This window comes from Blennius ocellaris (genome assembly GCF_963422515.1).
Source record: "Blennius ocellaris genome assembly, chromosome: 21".
Taxonomy (NCBI): Eukaryota; Metazoa; Chordata; class Actinopteri; order Blenniiformes; family Blenniidae; genus Blennius; species Blennius ocellaris.
This window is the reverse complement of record NC_137670.1, coordinates 12033489-12052189: the sequence shown is the minus strand read 5'-3', so window position 1 is coordinate 12052189 and position 18701 is coordinate 12033489. Positions and strand designations below refer to the sequence as shown.

At 40.2% G+C, this 18701-nt stretch overlaps 1 protein-coding gene across 2 annotated transcripts; it reads left to right on the top strand.

Moving 5' to 3' along the window:
* Positions 1 to 1478: 1478 nt before the first annotated feature.
* On the top strand, positions 1479 to 18558 carry entpd1 (ectonucleoside triphosphate diphosphohydrolase 1). 2 transcript variants are annotated; one of them, XM_080516773.1, is made up of 10 exons: positions 1479 to 1644; positions 10418 to 10545; positions 10984 to 11101; positions 12739 to 12889; positions 13234 to 13393; positions 13515 to 13718; positions 13907 to 14164; positions 16168 to 16281; positions 16414 to 16551; positions 17741 to 18558. In XM_080516773.1, the coding sequence occupies exons 1-10, from the start codon at positions 1629 to 1631 to the stop codon at positions 17945 to 17947; spliced, it is 1494 nt and encodes a 497-aa protein (XP_080372899.1). In that variant the 5' UTR covers positions 1479 to 1628; the 3' UTR covers positions 17948 to 18558. The 2 variants fall into 2 exon arrangements, with proteins under 2 accessions (XP_080372899.1, XP_080372900.1); XM_080516774.1 differs by lacking the exon at positions 1479 to 1644 and adding an exon at positions 9195 to 9233.
* Positions 18559 to 18701: the final 143 nt, after the last annotated feature.

The window sequence follows — 18701 nt, the reverse complement described above, 5'->3', positions numbered from 1 at the left end:
ATATGGTGTCTTTCTGCTCCTCCCCGTTACATGGGTCACCTCAACAAGTCACTGTCGTTTACATTGGCGATCATTCCCGTTCAGGTTAAGACTTAACCCGGAGAGGACTACACACAGAAAGTGTAAACATGAAGCTTGTCAGGTCTGGTTTTGGGGCACTACGACTGAAGACAACCCTCTGCAGCTGGCGACGTTGTGCACATAGGAGGATTTAGATTGAGGGGGTTTGAGAGCATAAGCAGCAGAGGCAGTCCTCTCACTGTGCACACCACTGGATGGATACTTACTGTTACTAATGATGATTTTCATATTTAGTGACAGACAGATGAAGCGTTCACACATTCAAGCTGAACAATAGAAACTTCTTCCAATCTTGAAGGAAATATAAAAGCTTGTCATTCAGAATGTCATTAAATGAGGATTACTGTTGTCATAATAACGTGTTTTTTTTTTCTTCGATCACTGCACAATATCCTGGGAGAGCTCTAAACAAAATAAAACGTCTGCAATTCCACCAAATGGGGGAAGTAAAAAAAGAAAAAAAATGTAAAACCATTTCCCCATACCACTTGTACTAATTAGGCTGTCCACTTTCGCATGCATGCTGATCACACTCATATATTGACTGTCTTTCTGCTGGGGGCAGCAGATTTTCTCACACAAGCTGCAGAGCTAAGGACCGGTAGTTTATTGTTGTAGATAAAGTGTTTCCTGTTGTGTGAATATCAATGGAAACTCATGTGACCATGACTCAAAGGCAACCTTGTTAAACATTTGTACGAAACTCACACAAACACAGCACACAGGTAGCTATGTCCAAGTCATGACCCTGGTATTGTTGTCATCCTGTACCGGCAGCGTTGTGTCACTCAGCATGGACAAATGTAGCTGTGTAAGAAGATCTTGCATAAGGCTGATTTGGAAGTGTCCATTTGAGATTATGTACCTCAGTCGATCCATTAAGACACCTGATTTTCTTTGTGTCTTTAAGAAATTGAGATTGCATCCGTAAAATGTAGAGTGGCGGGTATGAAGGATTTAAGGAGGGGAGTGAGTTCACCAGCTGCTTTCTCTCTAATAACCCTCCAGGTTCAGCTCCCATCCAGATCTAACACTGCTTTCATGTTTGACCCACTTATACAGTACAACACAGAGACAATGACACAGAAGAAGAGGCCGAATGAAAATGATAAAAAAGACACCAGTGGAATAGACCGGGAGATATATGGAAGATTAAAAGGGGCAGGGGAGGGGGCATGTAAAAAGAGTGAAAGTGGCAAAGGGAATTACAAAGGTGGTGAGAGAGAGAGAGAGAGAGAGAGAGAGAGAGAGAGAGAGAGAGAGAGAGAGAGAGAGAGAGAGAGAGAGAGAGAGCAACAAGGAAGAAGAAGGGGAGTGGGCTGAGCAGGAGGTAGGCTGTGCTTCTCCCAATAAAGCCAGTGTATGTGAAAGGAGGTGCTGAAAAACGTCGGGCTGAGCAGAGAGCTGTGTTGAGAGAGAGAGAGAGAGAGAGAGAGAGAGAGAGAGAGAGAGAGAGAGAGAGAGAGAGAGAAGGGGAAGACAGAGGAGAAAAGAGAGAGGGGGGCAAAGAATAGGAAGAGCATTGTGTTCCTGCTGAGAAAGAACCCATGTCTGCACAAAGAGGTAGGTGTACTGCTATGACTAGCACACACACACACACACACACACACACACACACACACACACACACACACACACACACACACACACACACACACACACACACACACACAGCAACAGGAAATACTCTGCATCCAGTGTTCCATCACAGTACAGTAATTGTTAGGGATCAGGTGAGTGTGTTGTGTTCTGAGTGTGTGACCTGTTTCCCTGCATGCAGCAGCTGTATAGTAGAGTGTGGGGCAGCTGTGTGACTTTTCCATAGCATGTGCCCGGACGGCAAAAACCAGGTGATGATGTGTGTGTTGTACATGTGAGATATTGAGCGTCAGTGTGTGACTGCGTGACTGAAAATAATCGCATTCGGAGAGATTGTGTGAGGTTCACAGTTTATCACCAGGCAAAGTTGCATGTGGCCGAGGATAACTCTACAATCTTAACTGATTAGATGAATTCACCTAATGGGGGTCGGTTAAAGTTTAATTGCCAATATATCTGAAGTTGTAACTCAGTATTTAGATTGATGGCTCTACAGGGCAATGAGATAGCTCGTTTCAGCAATTTACAATGTGACCAACATCTACATGTGGAGCAGACTCACAGTGACAAGCCCACCGCCCCAAATAGGACATGTTAACTGAGAAGAATTCTAATAAATTTTTTTTATTGAATATCTTCGTTATTCTTGTGAATGTCACAAATTCAGTCTGTTTTATCGCCACACAGTTCCACTTGTTAATGCACACATACAATATTTGACATAAACCTTTTTTTGATTTAAACTGTTCAATGTTGAACTCAACAGTAAATAACATAGCTCTCTATATAGACTATCCTGACCGTTAAACTGAACTAATAAATACTTTGAAGTGTCCATCTTCTTATTGTAGTTATACTATTCTGGGAAAACCACAAATATATTTTGGACTGTCATCACATCGCATCACATATTGAAAATGTATTGTGATTGAGAAATAAATACAGTGTAAATTCTCTACTCTTCAAATTCAATGAAAGAAATGTTTTGGCTTTTTTAATATGTGATTACGTCATCAGTTTACCTCATATGTGTATTTTTGAACTCTGTAATAAAACCATAGGTGAAACATCAAAACTCTCTAAAAAAAAAAAAAGTGCATAGCATCTCCAATTTGGCTGTTCTACACATCAAAAACATGCCATCATATCAGTGTTTAATTATTGAGGCGTGGGTTGAAATAATCCCAAAAATGTACACAAAAGTCAAAATGTGCTTATGTTTGAGGTGATACCTTATCAGAATGTTTGGATTAGACAGCTGGTGTGAGGTAAAACGTCACTCTCTGGGTAACTTTTTCCTTACCTTTAAGCACAAGACATATTTAACTACATGCTTCAAGCCAAAACAACGGCAGATTGTTCATTCTCTGCATAAGGTCAAAGGAGAAGAGTCCAGTTCAGGGTCAGTGCCAGTCTGTCTTGCAGGGTCAGGGTGGACCACTTCCCTGTTGCAAGCGGAGACGCTTCCTCAGTTGATTCATCACATGACACTTTCAGAAGTTCCCTTTTCTCCGAATGCAACAGTGTCGTTTCACAATTGCCGTGACTGGAGCGTTCAAAGAACTGCCAAGTGAGGGATGTTGTCTCTGAGGCGTTTGGGACAAATGTGGACACAACAGGCAAGGCCAACATGATTAAGTGAAACTCGAAGCAGAGAAGCTGAATAACAACTCAAGGACGCTGAGGCCCAGTCCTGTGGCATGTGTGAGGGGATGCTAGATTTGTTTACCCGCGAGGAGGACAAGTTACATTGATTTTTGTGAGTGCATATGCATGTTTCCCATACTGAGTCAGGGAATTCGTTCAATGTGGCCGACAGTACGTCAGGTAGAAAAAAGCAGTGTATCAAATGAACTGTGTGAAACATTTATAGCGACCATTATACATCCGTCTCCTATAGGGCCTCATTAAACTGAGGGTTGCAGGGAGCTTGTCAGAGAGGCCGACACCCACAACTACGGGCAATTTAGAATCCCAGGGAAACAGGAGAAAATCTCTGCATGCTCAGGGAGAACGTGCAAACGTAGCAAAGAAAAACCTGGAGATCCTCTGGGCACAAATAATAAATTTTAGATGTTTACTTTGAATTCGATTACAGGTTTAAAAAGTGTCATTTATCACAGGTTACATATTTTCATACAACACCTCAAAAACCATTGCACTTCTTTGCAAAGTCATCTAATGGCTAATACATTTTAGATGAGGTGTGTTCGTTTGAAATGTCCCTCTGAAATATATTATGAGTTCATAGTTTTACACTGTAGCTTGTTTTGCAATTTGTATTTACTGCAAGAGCACACCGGTCTAAAAGCTTTTAACGTCTTACCACCAGAGCAGAACAACATGTGAGACCTACCTCGCGTGGAAGTTGTTGTCTGGTCTTTCTCTCATTACAAAACCGCACAGTACATCCCCACATGTGTCACCCATTGACTCACCTCACAGGAAAGGACTGATTGAAAACAACGTCCCTCATCTCTATTACAATTCCTCTGAATTTGTATGTCACAACACCTATGGCCCTAAAGGTTCACTTCAATCAGGGTGAAGACTCTGTTGTGTCATTGAAAAGAAATGTAAAACTGGATGTTGCTTCAGCTGATTGGGACTGATAGACTGATAAGTTTATTCCACCTGGGTGGACCTGTGTTTATCAAATGTCCTGTAACTTGTGGAAACACTGAATTTCTGATCTTGGTTTTGTGATGAGTTTCTTTGCAGTCTGGTACTTACTATTAACATTATGTCTAAGCTGAAGTGTACAGGTTGTGATCACGCAGAGGAAAGTGTGGGGGCAGCAAACAAAGGATTAGAGTCCTGAAAGTTGTTGTTTTCTTCTTCTTCTGTCAAACCTGATACAAATGTTATTCTCGATAACTCATTTGATCCGGCTCATTTAAACAGCCATCCAGCAGTTCTTGTTCTGATGAGTGAAATTTGCTTCAAGTTCTACTTAGCTTGCATGCATGTGATTAAAACGTTTTAATCAATCACACAAACCCTGCAGCTTGAGCATCTGGAGTGAACGATGGCAGATGCTTCCCCTTCCTGCTCTCTTTTTCCTACAACTTTCCTCATGACGGAGTTAGAGGCATCCTGGTCTCACCTTATCACTACACTTTGTTAACTGAGGCTAACAAATTAAAAATAAACTGGTGCACGTCTGTGTGTTTGAAATGTTGCGTCTGCAAATTTGTATTCCTGGAAACAAGCGACTTCATGTCTTGGCCTATTTGCCTGCTTTGAAGACGGGGAAATGTATTGTTGGGCCTCATTTATTGCATGGCTGTTTGTACAGTAGATTTCATCTCATACAGGATATACAGACTTCTTTTTCCAATCTGCTCTCTATTTTGTGATTTGACAAAACTTAGAAAGATAAAAATAAAGATAAAAACGTAAAGGCAATTTCGCGCCTGGTCGTTTGTGGGTTAAGATGAAGATTGTTTGTTAAAACATTCCGAATGTAACCTTCTGTTCAGGAGGCAATCATTTGCTCTTCATCTGAATAATTGCCTCTTTTTTTAGACTTTGGCTTTCATGGGCAGAAACATGGATTTAATCACTTTAGCTGAAACATCTCCAGATACTCCAGTTTACTCCCACAGCCCAAAAAACATGGATTACAGGTCAACCTGTACTTCTATGTAGAGTTGTATTTGTATCATTGATGAACTCACAACACTTGGATTAGATTCAGCAAACCATAACCCTGAATGTGATAAGCGCTACAGGATAAGGATGGGTGTGTTCAAAAATAATGTGTCACGAGAAGCACAGTTATAATTACAGGAGTTTTAGTGAGCACATTTGTTGTTCCTTACATGAACAGCTGTAGAGCTGCTGCCACCAGGATTATCTCATGTCTTTATTCCTGAACTAAACCAGTCTTACTGGCGGCAACATGAAAGGTGTGTTATGACCTGGTATTGACAGTACCTGCATTAGCACCTTTATTTGTTGTCATTGCAATATCAACATTTTTAATACAAATATTGCAACGGACATGCTCTGGATGTTGACAATTTTTTCCGATCATATGAAACCCTACTGCACTAAACTGTGTTGATAACAGATCTATTATTTCAACATTACATCATAACTGGTGGCAACAGGTCAGAAGATACAAAAGCACAAATGAAGTAAAAGCTACAAAGTCCACAAACTGCTGCCCTATTGAAAAGCTGCTGGTTGGAACTGAGTATGTGATCAAAATGAAATAAAATTGATTAAAAATGAGTTCAAAGAAAGAACGAGTATTGGTATTTGGAATACAAATTCCAAGGAAAAAAGATGTCAACATATATTTTAGTATCTGTTTAGTTATCACAGGTCATGTTGCATATTGCATAATTAAATCTTACTCATAAAGTAGTTACACTACTTTTTAACGAAGTAACTAGGAACTGCAATAACATACTAGTTTAATTAATTATCAAACTTCCTCACAAGTATAAACATAGAAAGCTGTGTCCAGAAAGTCTGCAGACGTCCTCGTAGAAGTCCTCAATGATCTCATGCTCTTAACATGTGTCGCCCTGTTTTCTGTCTAAACAACTGTGTTTGTGAGTATGTGTTTGAATTTGTTTAGCTAGATTTCAACAGTGTCGTCATCAGATGATTACGCTGTGTTTTCCTACTTCAATCTGGAGCACAGAGACTGTCATTGGAGGTGCCCAACACAAAGACATGACAGTAAATGTCAGAAAGAGCATGTTTGATCTTCACTCGCCTGTGATCCTTTTCATGACGTACTTTTATGATTTGTACAAAAGGAAAGTGCTTAGTTTTATTTTCTTATTTGTTTGGTTGTTGTTTTTTTTTTACTAAACTAGAGCCAGCTGCCAGTGAGTTACCGGTACTCGTTAATGCGATGCCTGGTTATTTACTTTGTCAGCAGACACATGACAAGGGGTTTCAGATTTTAGACATGTGAGATATTATTGCTTTGTGAATCATGGGGAGACATATTTCGCAAACAGATGTTTCAGTCTTGCTTCATTGAGGCTTTCAAGGAAAGACCTGACGAATCCTATTATCCCACTGAAGCGTGATGTTGGTCATGTGGCTCACATTGTTGAGGTTAGTGGTTGGAGCGACATGAAGGGGCACGAACATTATTCAAGTGACATCACTGGAACATCGATCAATGTCCAATAACATTAATCCAAGTGGGGTTTGATGAAGCCCATCACCTCAGACTATGGCCGAAAATCTCAATATGATAATCATCAATATGAAATAAACTCAATAAAATTTCAAAATGTTATCGAGTTAACTGAACGAAGAATTCTTTGTTGGGAAAATGTGGTGGGTTTTATTTCTTCCACATTAAACTGTTCATGCACACTCTATAAAATGACACATCACTATGAAACCATTACACATCTCATCTGCATGATGACCAAATGCGCTGAGTTGGCAGTTTAGACAGTGATTGTATGAAAGCTCCTGCCAGCAATCAAAAAACCAAAGAACGTCCTGCAACAAATTTATTTGGTGTTGTACTATTTCCTGTCGCGGCGTCATACATCTTTTAAACTGCCATCAGCAGCACTTGTCTTTGACCAGATTTTAATTTCAAGCTTTACTGAAACCAAATGAGCGAAACCCTTTTGTCTTTAATTTACCAAAGATTAGCCATGCTATTTTAACTGTTCTGAAAGTATTAAGAGGAAAGTCAGAGACATGCTTTTTCTTACTCTACTCGATTGTAAAATAATATAGGAGTTCAGATGTAAAACAAACTATTCTGGGCTTATGCACCTAAAGAGCTTAAGAAAAGCTACACCTGGAATTATGATTGGGGAAAAAAGAAGAAATTTTGTCTTTAAAATCAATGACAGAAAAGCTCCAATTTCGAGCTCTACGAGCTGAAAGATAAATTAAGCAATCTGAGTCAGCAAGTACGAGAATGATATGACATCACTTACTGCAAGTGGAGGGGAAACTCCTCCAAGCAAGCGTGCGAAGCCAGGATGGGAGGATCAAGACCAGAGAGTGTTATGCTCTTCAACCTCAGTCCCCAGTATTAAGAGATAATCCCTGAGATATTCCAATCACAAGACATGTTCAACTGAGCTGTAATCATTGCAAAAAACAAAAAAAAAGTCTTTACAAAGTTAATCTACTGGTTTTTGACAGAATGTGCTGCTTTGTTAACTTTCGGAGAAGTATTAGTTACTGTAACTCCATAACACCACTAAGACATATTGATGCTCACCTATTTATCTTTCAGACTAAATTTGTATACTGGAAAAGACACTTTAAGGGTCTGTTCAGTCTCCAGGTACACCACGATCATCTGGTTGATCAGGATCAATGAAATGTGCAATCTTCTTGTAGAAAACAGTGGATGGAGCCGAGATGACTCACTTCAGAGAACAACATGTACTGCAAAGCAAAGCATGACACGTGGTGTCAGATATGGGCTACAATCACTTATGACTTACAATCACCAATTGAACTCACATACTTTGGACTGTGGGAGGAAACGAGAGAAAACCCCTGCAAGCACTAGGGGCCAACTGCATTTCCCAAGAGGGGGGTTCCCTTCATGAGAGGAAACAGTGCAAACAACTACACTGTGTGGCCGAACACGAGGATTTTTGGAGACAGATTTATGTCAAACAGGCTTTTTAATTAAAAGGCAAATACTACTCATACACTACAGCTAATCTGAAATGAAAATTGAAAGATGAGTTATGTATATATATATTTTTTATATATATTTAATGTTACTGCTAAGCTAAGAAAGTGGATAACTAACAATGGGTTTGTGAATGGATCTACAAATTTGCAGGCGAGTCACACACACACACGCACGCACACACACACGCACACGCACGCACACACACACACACACACACACACACACACACACACACACACACACACACACACACACACACACACACACACACACACACACACACACACAAACAGAATTGTTGGAGGGGATTCCGATCCGTCACTGGAATGACATCACAGCCTGCCAGCAATAACAACAAGGAGTCCCCACTTCCCCTCCCTCCTCCATATCCCACAGAATGGACAGAGGGAGAGAGAGGGAAGAGGAAAGTGTAGTGCTGAAGAGAGTGACGCTCATTAGTTTCCAGAGAGGGAGAGAGAGTCCCTTCCAAGGGTCCACATGCACAGCGACACGAGCACAAACAGGCTTTAGCTGTGTCTCCATAGAGACCAGCCTCACTGCCCCAGCTTGGGGAGGAAATGCCAAACTCAGTGCTTCAGAGCCCCTCCACTAGAAACACACACGCACACGCTCACACGCACGCAGCTCTATTCTAATCTTCTGTCCGGACACGACGGAAAAACCTCTCCTCATCTTATCACTCTGCTACCTCCCTCTGTTCTGCACATATTTTCCTCTCTCTTCCACTTGCTTTCACAATCCCCGCCTCTCCTTCCCTCCCCTGCTGTTGTCTTTCCTATCTCTCTCCCTCTCTTTCTCTCTCTCTCTCTCTTTCTCTCTGTATGCTCCCTCTGTCCCCCCCCCCCTGTCAGTGGCAAGTTCATTGACATAGACGACAGAGGTAAGTGCTCTCGTTTACTCTGTGTTCAACATTGGCTTGCCGGTTTCATGTGTTATAAGTTTCAGCCTCACTGTTTTCCTACAGCAGGCAAAGGACAGTTTTACTGTCAGTCTGGTGGAGCAGAAAAACTACTTTTTACACTTTAGTTCGTGTCAACAACCGTGTGTGTGTGTGTGTGTGTGTGTGTGTGTGTGTGTGTGTGTGTGTGTGTGTGTGTGTGTGTGTGTGTGTGTGTGTGTGTGTGTGTGTGTGTGTGTGTGTGTGTGTGTGTGTGTGTGTGTGTGTGTGTGTGTGTGTGTGCGTGTGTGTGTGTATGTATGTCACCACTCAGCAATGCTTCTTAAGACTTTATCCAAGTTTTCTCACTCTGGTAATAATCAAACATCCATGTGCATACAAGCAAGGTTCATGAAAGAATCTGTGTACCTTAGATTTCAATGGGGTATTTTGTGCATCTGTCATGACCTATAAAAGTGACCTTCTGAAAGTCTGTCGCACCCTTTTCTCCTCCTTTGTATACTTGAATCCTTAAGCTCGCATGTGTTCGAAGGTGTGTTTGAGATCCCAGTTTTTACCGTGACTCTGTACTGTCAAATTTATGGGAAACAAAGAGTGGAACCTAGTGCTTGAGACAGATATATTTAGGTATAAAACAATTCCTGTAACAGGATATGGGTATAATTAATTACCAAGCGCTTTTGTTCCATGAAGCCAACACAATGCACACTTGGTTTGTATAAACATATTAGCTCAGTCAAACTTATCAAGTCCTTTTAAGCTTTGCCCATTATGGAAATGTCGCTAATCTTTCATCATTTACTAAAACTGACTGGCTTCCCTTTAAAACAAAAAACCCACAATGGCTGAAACAACAAAGTCTGTTCGTATCGATGACAAACCTGGCTTAAGTTCAGAGACTTCAAACAAGTAATGCCTGTATAGTCCTTGGTTACAAAACAGAATTAAAAACTCAACACCACACAACACACTACCATACTTGCTTGCCCTGTGAGTCTGCACACACATGCTCTGACATAATGCACATCTGGACACAAGACCCACTAATGCACATCTTCTTTCTATTTACACATGTATCCTCATCTTCCCTTTTCTATTTCGCCACCCTGCGGCCTCCCCTTCCTGTCTGTCCGTCCGTCTGCCTGTGTTTCCGCCCCCGCTCTCAGAGATGAAAGAGAAGAACCCCTGGCACACGCCTGTCACCATCATCATCACTGTGATTGGTGTCATAGCGATTGTTGCCCTGGTGACGGTAGCAGTTTTGCAGAACAAACCTCTCCTCCAAAAGTACAAGGTATGTCGGATGGAAGCACTTTTAGCATACTCCCATCCGTGGGAGCGCACTGAGTTACGTCGGGATCACAGTCCAGTGTGCAAAAGCTAAATATGGTATCCTGTCAATATGACCTCAATCTGTGCAACTGGTTTTAGAACTCCAGCACCAAATATGGCCGGTGAATCTCAACAAAGATGTTAAATCACCACAGTTGTTTTCAATATTCAGAAACCCAGTTTGTGTTTCACAGTTAATATTGATTATATTATTATGGATGCACTTTAACTAAGTGAACGTCTTCCTGTTCACCCAGTAAAATACACTGCTGATATAGTTCTGGGAAGTTAGTGTGGAGGTCATACAATCATTACACGAAAAGCTTAAAAAGGACAGGTTTAGATGGGAGTCATCCTGGCCTAACACACACTGAATCCCTCCGCTCTGTCTTCACTTCAGTATGGCATCGTACTGGACGCTGGGTCTTCACACACAGCCCTTTATATATACGAGTGGCCGGCAGAGAAGGACAACAACACAGGAAGAGTTGAACAGACACATTCCTGCAAGGTCAAAGGTACAGTTACACGTTGGACAAGATGTTCTACACATGTGTTCAGATTCACGTACTAATATTTAACTGAAATACATTCCACGTTGGGGAGACTTTGATTCTGCAACACATTCTGCAATGTCTTATTACATTCTGACATAATGTAAGCTAATGTGAAATATTGTACATGCTAACTTACACAAATAGCTTTTTCCAGGCTAAAATATCTTTAGTTGGACTTTGTGCTCGTTAAGCAGACTTCATTCTTATTCTTGGGTAATTATACAGTTCATCTGGGAGAACTGGTGATTAATTTCATGAAATTATAAAGGAGAAGTCCAAGATGATATCTCGTTTTCATGTTGTTGATTATCACCTAACTCTCTAATTGTTTAAGCTCTAAACTTCTTCTGTTGTTTAAAACAGCTGTTGGGCATCTACAGCCAGAAACTATTAAAAAGTAATTTACAACTTCAGATGTGGTGGATTGTTGTAATGGAAGGGACTAATTACCATTTATTTCAGTTAGGAGTTGTAAATGTTATCTTAAAACATCAAGAGTCTCAGATCAAATGTATTTGCTCTTTATAATTATTCAATTATGATTTTTGATCATTCAATTATAAAGATTCAGAGATGGTTCAGTGGCAAGAAACTTGAATACTGATCGACTTAGCACAGAAGTTGTGCTGGCTGAATATACTATCTGATATTACATATTTGTGAAACATTTGCTATTACGTGGCAGACAAGAAAAATAATCTTTTCAAACCATTCTCATAAAGCCTGAAGAGTTAGATATGTTATGTGTTGTAGTAGCCTGGGGGAAAGCGGAATCAGGCACGGTATTGTTTAAAAAAGCCTTTTCACTAAGGAGTCAGCGATGCATCAGAAATATTCGGTATGAGACATAGTTTACCCTGTGAATAACTGCTGACCAGTCAGTGAGGCTCATGACACATTTTTCTTCTGAATCCATCTACGTTAGTTTGATCCTCACACTGCGTTATGTAGAGAAAAGGTCCTTTTCTGTACATCTGTGTCTGATTCAGTCCTTTGAAGTGAACATATTGTTGTACAAAGCAGAGCAAGATGTCCTAAACCAAGAAAAGCACTAGATAACAGTGACACAAAATAATAAAATGGCATTATTTTTCTGTTTTAATTTATCAGGAACATTTGCATTGTTTCACATATTGTCGATCTGCTCTTAAAACATAGGATAATTATCAAAAATTAGATCACGAGGATTCTAGCAAGTCATCAAATAGTCTTTCAACCCCCCCAAAAAAACCTGAACAGTCTATTGTTTTCCCAGCTGTTAAACTACTTGTGCTACTGAAAGTAGGATGAAATGAATCAGCGCTATGATGACATGCGTTTTGTGAAACAAAAATAATGAGGAACACCCCCCCAGCTGCAATTTCAGGATTAGAGACTTGCTTAAGGGATTGTACATCAGTCATACTTACAGTGAAGCAGACAACTCTTCTGTCTCTTCAAAGACTTCTCTCTGAAGTTATTTGATTCTTTTTTTCTCGATGACCTTCAGTTTCTAAGAAGGCTGGCTCTTTAGACACATGCCTCGTATTATGTGTTATTCCCGCGGGAATTAGACGGAACAGCTTCACACTTCTCTTGACATTTCGTTGCTCTCGCAGGTAAAGGTATTTCAAGTTATGCGTCTGAACCGTGGAAAGCGGGAGAGTCCCTGACGTTGTGCATGCAGGAGGCCGAGCAGTGGGTCCCCAGTATGAGGCACCACGAGACTCCTCTCTATCTGGGAGCGACAGCAGGAATGAGACTGCTCAAGTATGGTGCATTTATACACACATTTCTACCACGCCATAAAAGAAATCCATAAAGCTAATCAATCATAAAATCCCCTTACTCTCCAGCAATTATGTGATTTCACCCCAAGTTTAAGCCTTCAAAACTCTATTTGCACCCTCTGCTAATGTATTGCTCTCTGTAGCCTTTCGCATTCACAAACTTTGTGATTTATTTCCACATGAACCTTCCTGCCGGGGAAGTGAATACGTTACTGTCACATCCATTATATGCAATAGAGTCTATTTATTATTTATGTGCTGCCGTATCGATCTGAATTATGGATGTGACTCGCTGTAATAAATGTGTCCTTTGTATAAACGCAGCATGGAGAACAGCTCGGCGTCAGACAAGGTGTTTCAGGCTGTAGAGCGAGCCCTGCAGAGGTTCCCCTTCTCCTATGAAGGCGCGCGGATACTCAGCGGACAGGAGGAGGGATCCTTCGGCTGGGTCACAGTCAACTACCTGGACGATCGCCTCAAACAGGTTCACAGGTTTAGATCTACAAACAGGCCCGTGCACGCTTGTCTACTTTTAGATGTATTTTGTGTGTATCGGGCTCGTCCTGCTGTGCTCTGACGTCAATGCCTTTTTGTCTCCACTGCAGGGCTTAGAAACCACAGGCGCTCTTGACCTTGGCGGGGCTTCAACTCAGATTAGCTTTGTATCAGATAGTTATGACGGATCTGAGTCGCCCAGCAACTCCGTCACTTTCCGGCTCTATGGAAATGATTACAACCTTTACACTCATAGCTTCCTGTGTTACGGGAAAGACCAAGTCCTACGAATGTCGCTGGCGCACCAGACTCAGGTAAACTTCTGAATCAAAGTTTTTATGCCACGTTAATGGACTGTTTGAATCCAATCAAATCCTGGATAATTAGAGACGTAATCATTTGTGCGAGACATTATGTGCTGAGACATGCAGTAACACTTAAGATTTAATTATCTTCCTCGCTCTGTCTGTGTCACGCCTCTTTATCTCACTCTCTCTCCTAGTCAGGTCCAACATCAATATTAGATCCCTGTTTCCATCCAGGCTACAATGTGACAAAGTACTACTCTGAACTCTACGACAGCCCCTGTGTGTCAGACAGGAAGCCACCGGGAGCCCCTGAAGCCTTTACTCACAGGGGGAACGGCAACTTCCAACAATGCCAGGAAGTGGTCAGAACCGTCTTCGACTTCACTTCCTGCAAATACAGGCAGTGCTCCTTCAACGGGGTCTTCCAGCCACATTTGCAGGGGTCATTCGGGGTAAGGTTGCCGCCTCAAATAACTTTGTGGGTTCATTTGCTTTAAAGTGGGTTTGTTTAAACTATTCCAGAATATAAAGCAGATGCAGACATATGTTTAGAGTCTGAACACGACAGCATTGCACTTTAACAAGTTGCAGCAAGTAATTAAGTATGAAATAACTTTAGGCCTTTGTAAGTCGACAGTTGCTGACTGGTAAAAGCTAAAACACACAAAATAAATGTAAGCAACTAATTCATAAGCAACACATTAGTGGTCTCGAACTCATTTTTGTTCAGGTGTGAATAGCTGTTACTTTATTTCCTCCAACTGTATTTCAAATTTTAAAGTAATGCTTCCAAAATGTTTGATTTCCCCTTTGTTGGGGCAGTTTTTGCCCATGGGCCATGTTTGAATTTGAACATGAATTATGCATTACATAAACAAAATCTGAAGACTGTTTGAGATATTGTCTTTGTCCAAAGACACTAAATTCATCTCCAATCTGGACCTACAGAGTTTGAAAATGATAAGGCCACTTAACATTTATTTGCAGTACAGTCATTGCAACTTGTGTTGTCGTCTCTTGCAATTTGTCTTTTCTGTTTAAACAGCAAAATGCAGGATGCAGACAAGAGCTAGTGTAGTGCTTCCATAAACATGTGTGAGGCTTTTGTTTTATATTTCTTTTTTTTAGAAGAAATCTTAATAAAAAGAAAGTAGGAAAGAAAATATTTTGTTTTTTATTACTGAATTTGTTGCAAGTATAATGGATTTAAACATTTAAATAAGCTTTAGTGTAAAACACAAGTCTATGTATAAAAACAAACCAGAATTCTAATTAAAATCCTCTAACTGGCACCAGAGGAGTGATATTTATATTACCTGTAAAGCTCATCATTCGTTATCGGTTATTTCTTGTTTTTTTAACTTTAACGAGGGCTTTGATTATGACTGAGATTCATTGAGTCCTACATTGGGTGTATTTAAACTCATTATATATCCTGATAAGGTAATTTTGAACTCTTCCTGTACATTTGAGCCGTTCATCATTCCTTAGTCAATGAATTGTGCTTTAAATCATGAATACAGCATAATATTACACAATCACCAGTGCTTTTAGGTGATAAACACTGATGATTGTGTTAATCACCGATTGGACACCTAGATCACCCCCAGTCTCAGTCGCTTAAAAGTCACCACACAAATCTCAGAGAAAATGTTTCTATTCCATCAATTACAAACAAACCATTCGGCAGTCTTTCTTCACTGTCAGAATCAAGAGACATTTTATAAAAACGTTTCTACCAATAGAAATACAAAGAATGATAATTCTGTTACGACTGACAAAGCGAGTAAACATTCGTCAAACTGCTATACTTTTGTTTATGGCTGAATAAAATGAATGGCAACTTCTCTGACAGTTCCTTCACAAGCATGATTTTTCATCATTGCTGGGTTTCACAGTTCAAGTGAGAATAATATGCGTATCTTTGCTATAACTCATGCTGACATCATGAAATTGAATGTCTTTTGATAACTTCATTTAAAAATAAACACACAGATATCCCTGCTTAAAACCAATGCACATCATCTCTGGGGGAAATGCAATCACAATGTGAGAAGACGTTCACCATTGGCACATAAATAGAGAAGCACAGATCTAAAAACAGGAAGTTCTTTCAGATTGCGCTAACTTGATGTTTGTTCCCCTATCGATAAGATTCTATAAATAAAACAAGACGTTAAATGATCAAGGAAATGATTTCGAGACTATTAATTAACACCCACAATGTAGTTTTGTCCCATGGCTATGTTCATCCATAAATATCTTGGCCTCACATCAACTTGCAAAGTGAAGAGTAATAAAGTATGAGCCAGTGGGGCCTGTCCTATCTGTCACACAATAGCAATTCAATATGTATGAACTGGTTACTACATTGGCTTAATATTCTTCTAATATCAGAGCAGGTTTCATTCTTTTATTGCCTTCATCCCCTCCTCTCCTCTCTCTTTTTCTAAAGGCATTTTCTGCATACTATTTTGTGATGAATTTCCTGAATCTGACTGATACATCCATCCCTCTGGAAGCAGCGAAGGAAAAGCTACGACAACACTGTGCTACCTCATGGGATCAGGTCAGAGCTCGTTCATCTCAGAAAATAACTGCACTGCCATATTCATCCTTTTTTTTTTCTCCACGTCTTATCTGTGTCCTCCAGCCTGCCTATATTGTACGCTGATGATATCACGGCATTTGAATTGAACAGATAATGCAGCAACATCCAGAAGTAAAAGTGAAATATCTGGCTGAGTACTGCTTTTCTGGCACGTACATCCTCACCCTGCTGACAGAAGGATACAACTTTACCTCAGAGACCTACTCCGACATAAAATTCATCAGGAAGGTCAGTAGATCTTGATGTGGTTCATGTTCCACACACTCCAAAGCTCCAACCCCATCTGATTGAGGTCACATCCCATTGACAATAAACCTTGATGTGCTTTGTCTGTGTCCATACACACAGAAAACACTTAGAAATCTGAAAAGTGAAGGAGATACTGCCACAACGACGAGCCAGCAAAAACAGTTAACCATTTCCTGCTTGATAATCAGGAGCTGAAAGGACATGATTCCTTAAAAACAATAAAACTGATGGACTCTTGTTACAAATGCGCCAGTTGAACATTAGAGAACATTAAGGACATTTTACTTCCTAAAATCCCTCCAGGCCACATGTTCCATGATTACACTTTGTTGCTATGATCATTAGAGCTTTAAACTCTGATATCCATGCTGTTAAAACCAGCATAGATCAGTATGATTTCCTTCCAGATCAGTCTGATGTTGGCGGTGCTTTAGCTAAATCTGCATAAAAAAGCAGGAACCAGTGAAAGATATACCAATAGTAACAATGATTTCTATAGTATTTTTCAAAACTATTGACAAAAACCATATACAACAAAGACACAAGTGAGGGAAATATGAAAAACGCTAAATCAGGAGAAGAGTTTTAAAGATTTAACTATAATTGTTCAACTGATAATTCAACCAAATAATATACACAATAAACAAAAAATGAGCAGAGAAGCAGGTTGCTAAACTTACCAACCAGGTAAGATACAGGCAACCATGTATCTCGATGAGGATGAGCAATCCAAAAGGAAACCAGCTGCTTCCCTAATTGTTGTTATCAGAGTCCTAGAAGGAAACAAATCAAAATAAAATAAAACCCAGTAAGAGAGAGATTCCAAAAAAAAAAAAAAAAGTCTGCAGGAGGGAGCATCAAATAACTTCCTGTCTGAAGGACCCACATGCGATGGACCATGTCAGAGAAGTTAACACTTTTTTACAGAACTGCAGTGACAAATTCAAATATATTTACTTTTAGTGCCCACATTCCAACACAAAAATCGCTACTTTGTCTTTAGATTATTAAAACAATACTAGTCAAGTAACGTCGATAGTCTTTGAAAGACAAGACAAGACATGCACATTTTATAGGGATAAGTAACTTGAGCGGTCAATGTCCTGAAATGACGTGTGAATTAAAATACTTACGAGGGGTTTTCATGTAGTTTCTATCTTGTTTCCAGATAAAAGGCAGCGATGCAGGGTGGACACTGGGCTACATGTTGAATCTGACCAACATGATCCCTGCTGAAGCTCCCGATTCACCCCTCCTGCCCCATGCCGGGTATGTCTCCGTAGTCACCATCATGGGAATATTGCTCTTCGTCCTCTTCATCCTCAGCCTGCGCCCTCTCTGGCCTCGCTGCTCCAAGCAGCCGGAAATCGTATAAACAACACACTGTCATTTATATGTACGGGTGGCAAACTCAGTGAAGGAGCGTTGGCCACGGTCTGTGTGTGTGTGTGTATACGTGTGATGACGTGGGATGTTTTACCCATTTTTGGAGGAAGATCAAAGGTCAGCACATGTTGCATAAAACACTCCTGGAGCTGACATGGATTCAAGGATTTTTTTCTCTCAGAAGGACAGATGTTTTAGCAGACTGGGAGGAAGCTCTGCTTCCCTGGTTGAAGGACATCTTCTGCAATTCACCGTGTGTGTGTGTGTTTGTGTGTGTGTGTGTGTGTGTGTGTGTGCGTGTGTGTGCATTCGTGCCTGTGTGAGAGGTGTGAATCCGAATGTATGTCTGAATGTGTGCGTGAAGTCACATCAGTCTGCATGTATGTCTTGAAATATAATGTGAATATATATATATATATATCTACAACTGTATAAATAAAGTAACCTACATTTATATAAAATATTCAATTTGATTGTCACTTGTATACATGTATAACGTAACCAATTATTTAATGTTGTATTTTTTTTAAAATTATTATTATTATTTACATCTTATCCACAAAGCTGCCTGGATTTCATTAAATATTCCGTTTGACAGTGTTCTTGCTCCTTTCATTAAAACCCATAAACCAGAATAATGACAATGAAAACAGGAGCAAGATAAGAAGAGAAGGTAGTGACTTTGATCTACTTTAAAAGACAAAATAATGAAAATATTCCAATATGTTTTAGGACGGCGACAA

Bases quoted from the DNA above. Each gene is read 5' to 3' on its own strand.
- entpd1 (XM_080516773.1), top strand. The intron at 10,546-10,983 runs GTATGTCGGATG...TCTTCACTTCAG, and splicing joins CTCTCCTCCAAAAGTACAAG to TATGGCATCGTACTGGACGC. The intron at 16,282-16,413 runs GTCAGAGCTCGT...TGAATTGAACAG, and splicing joins GTGCTACCTCATGGGATCAG to ATAATGCAGCAACATCCAGA.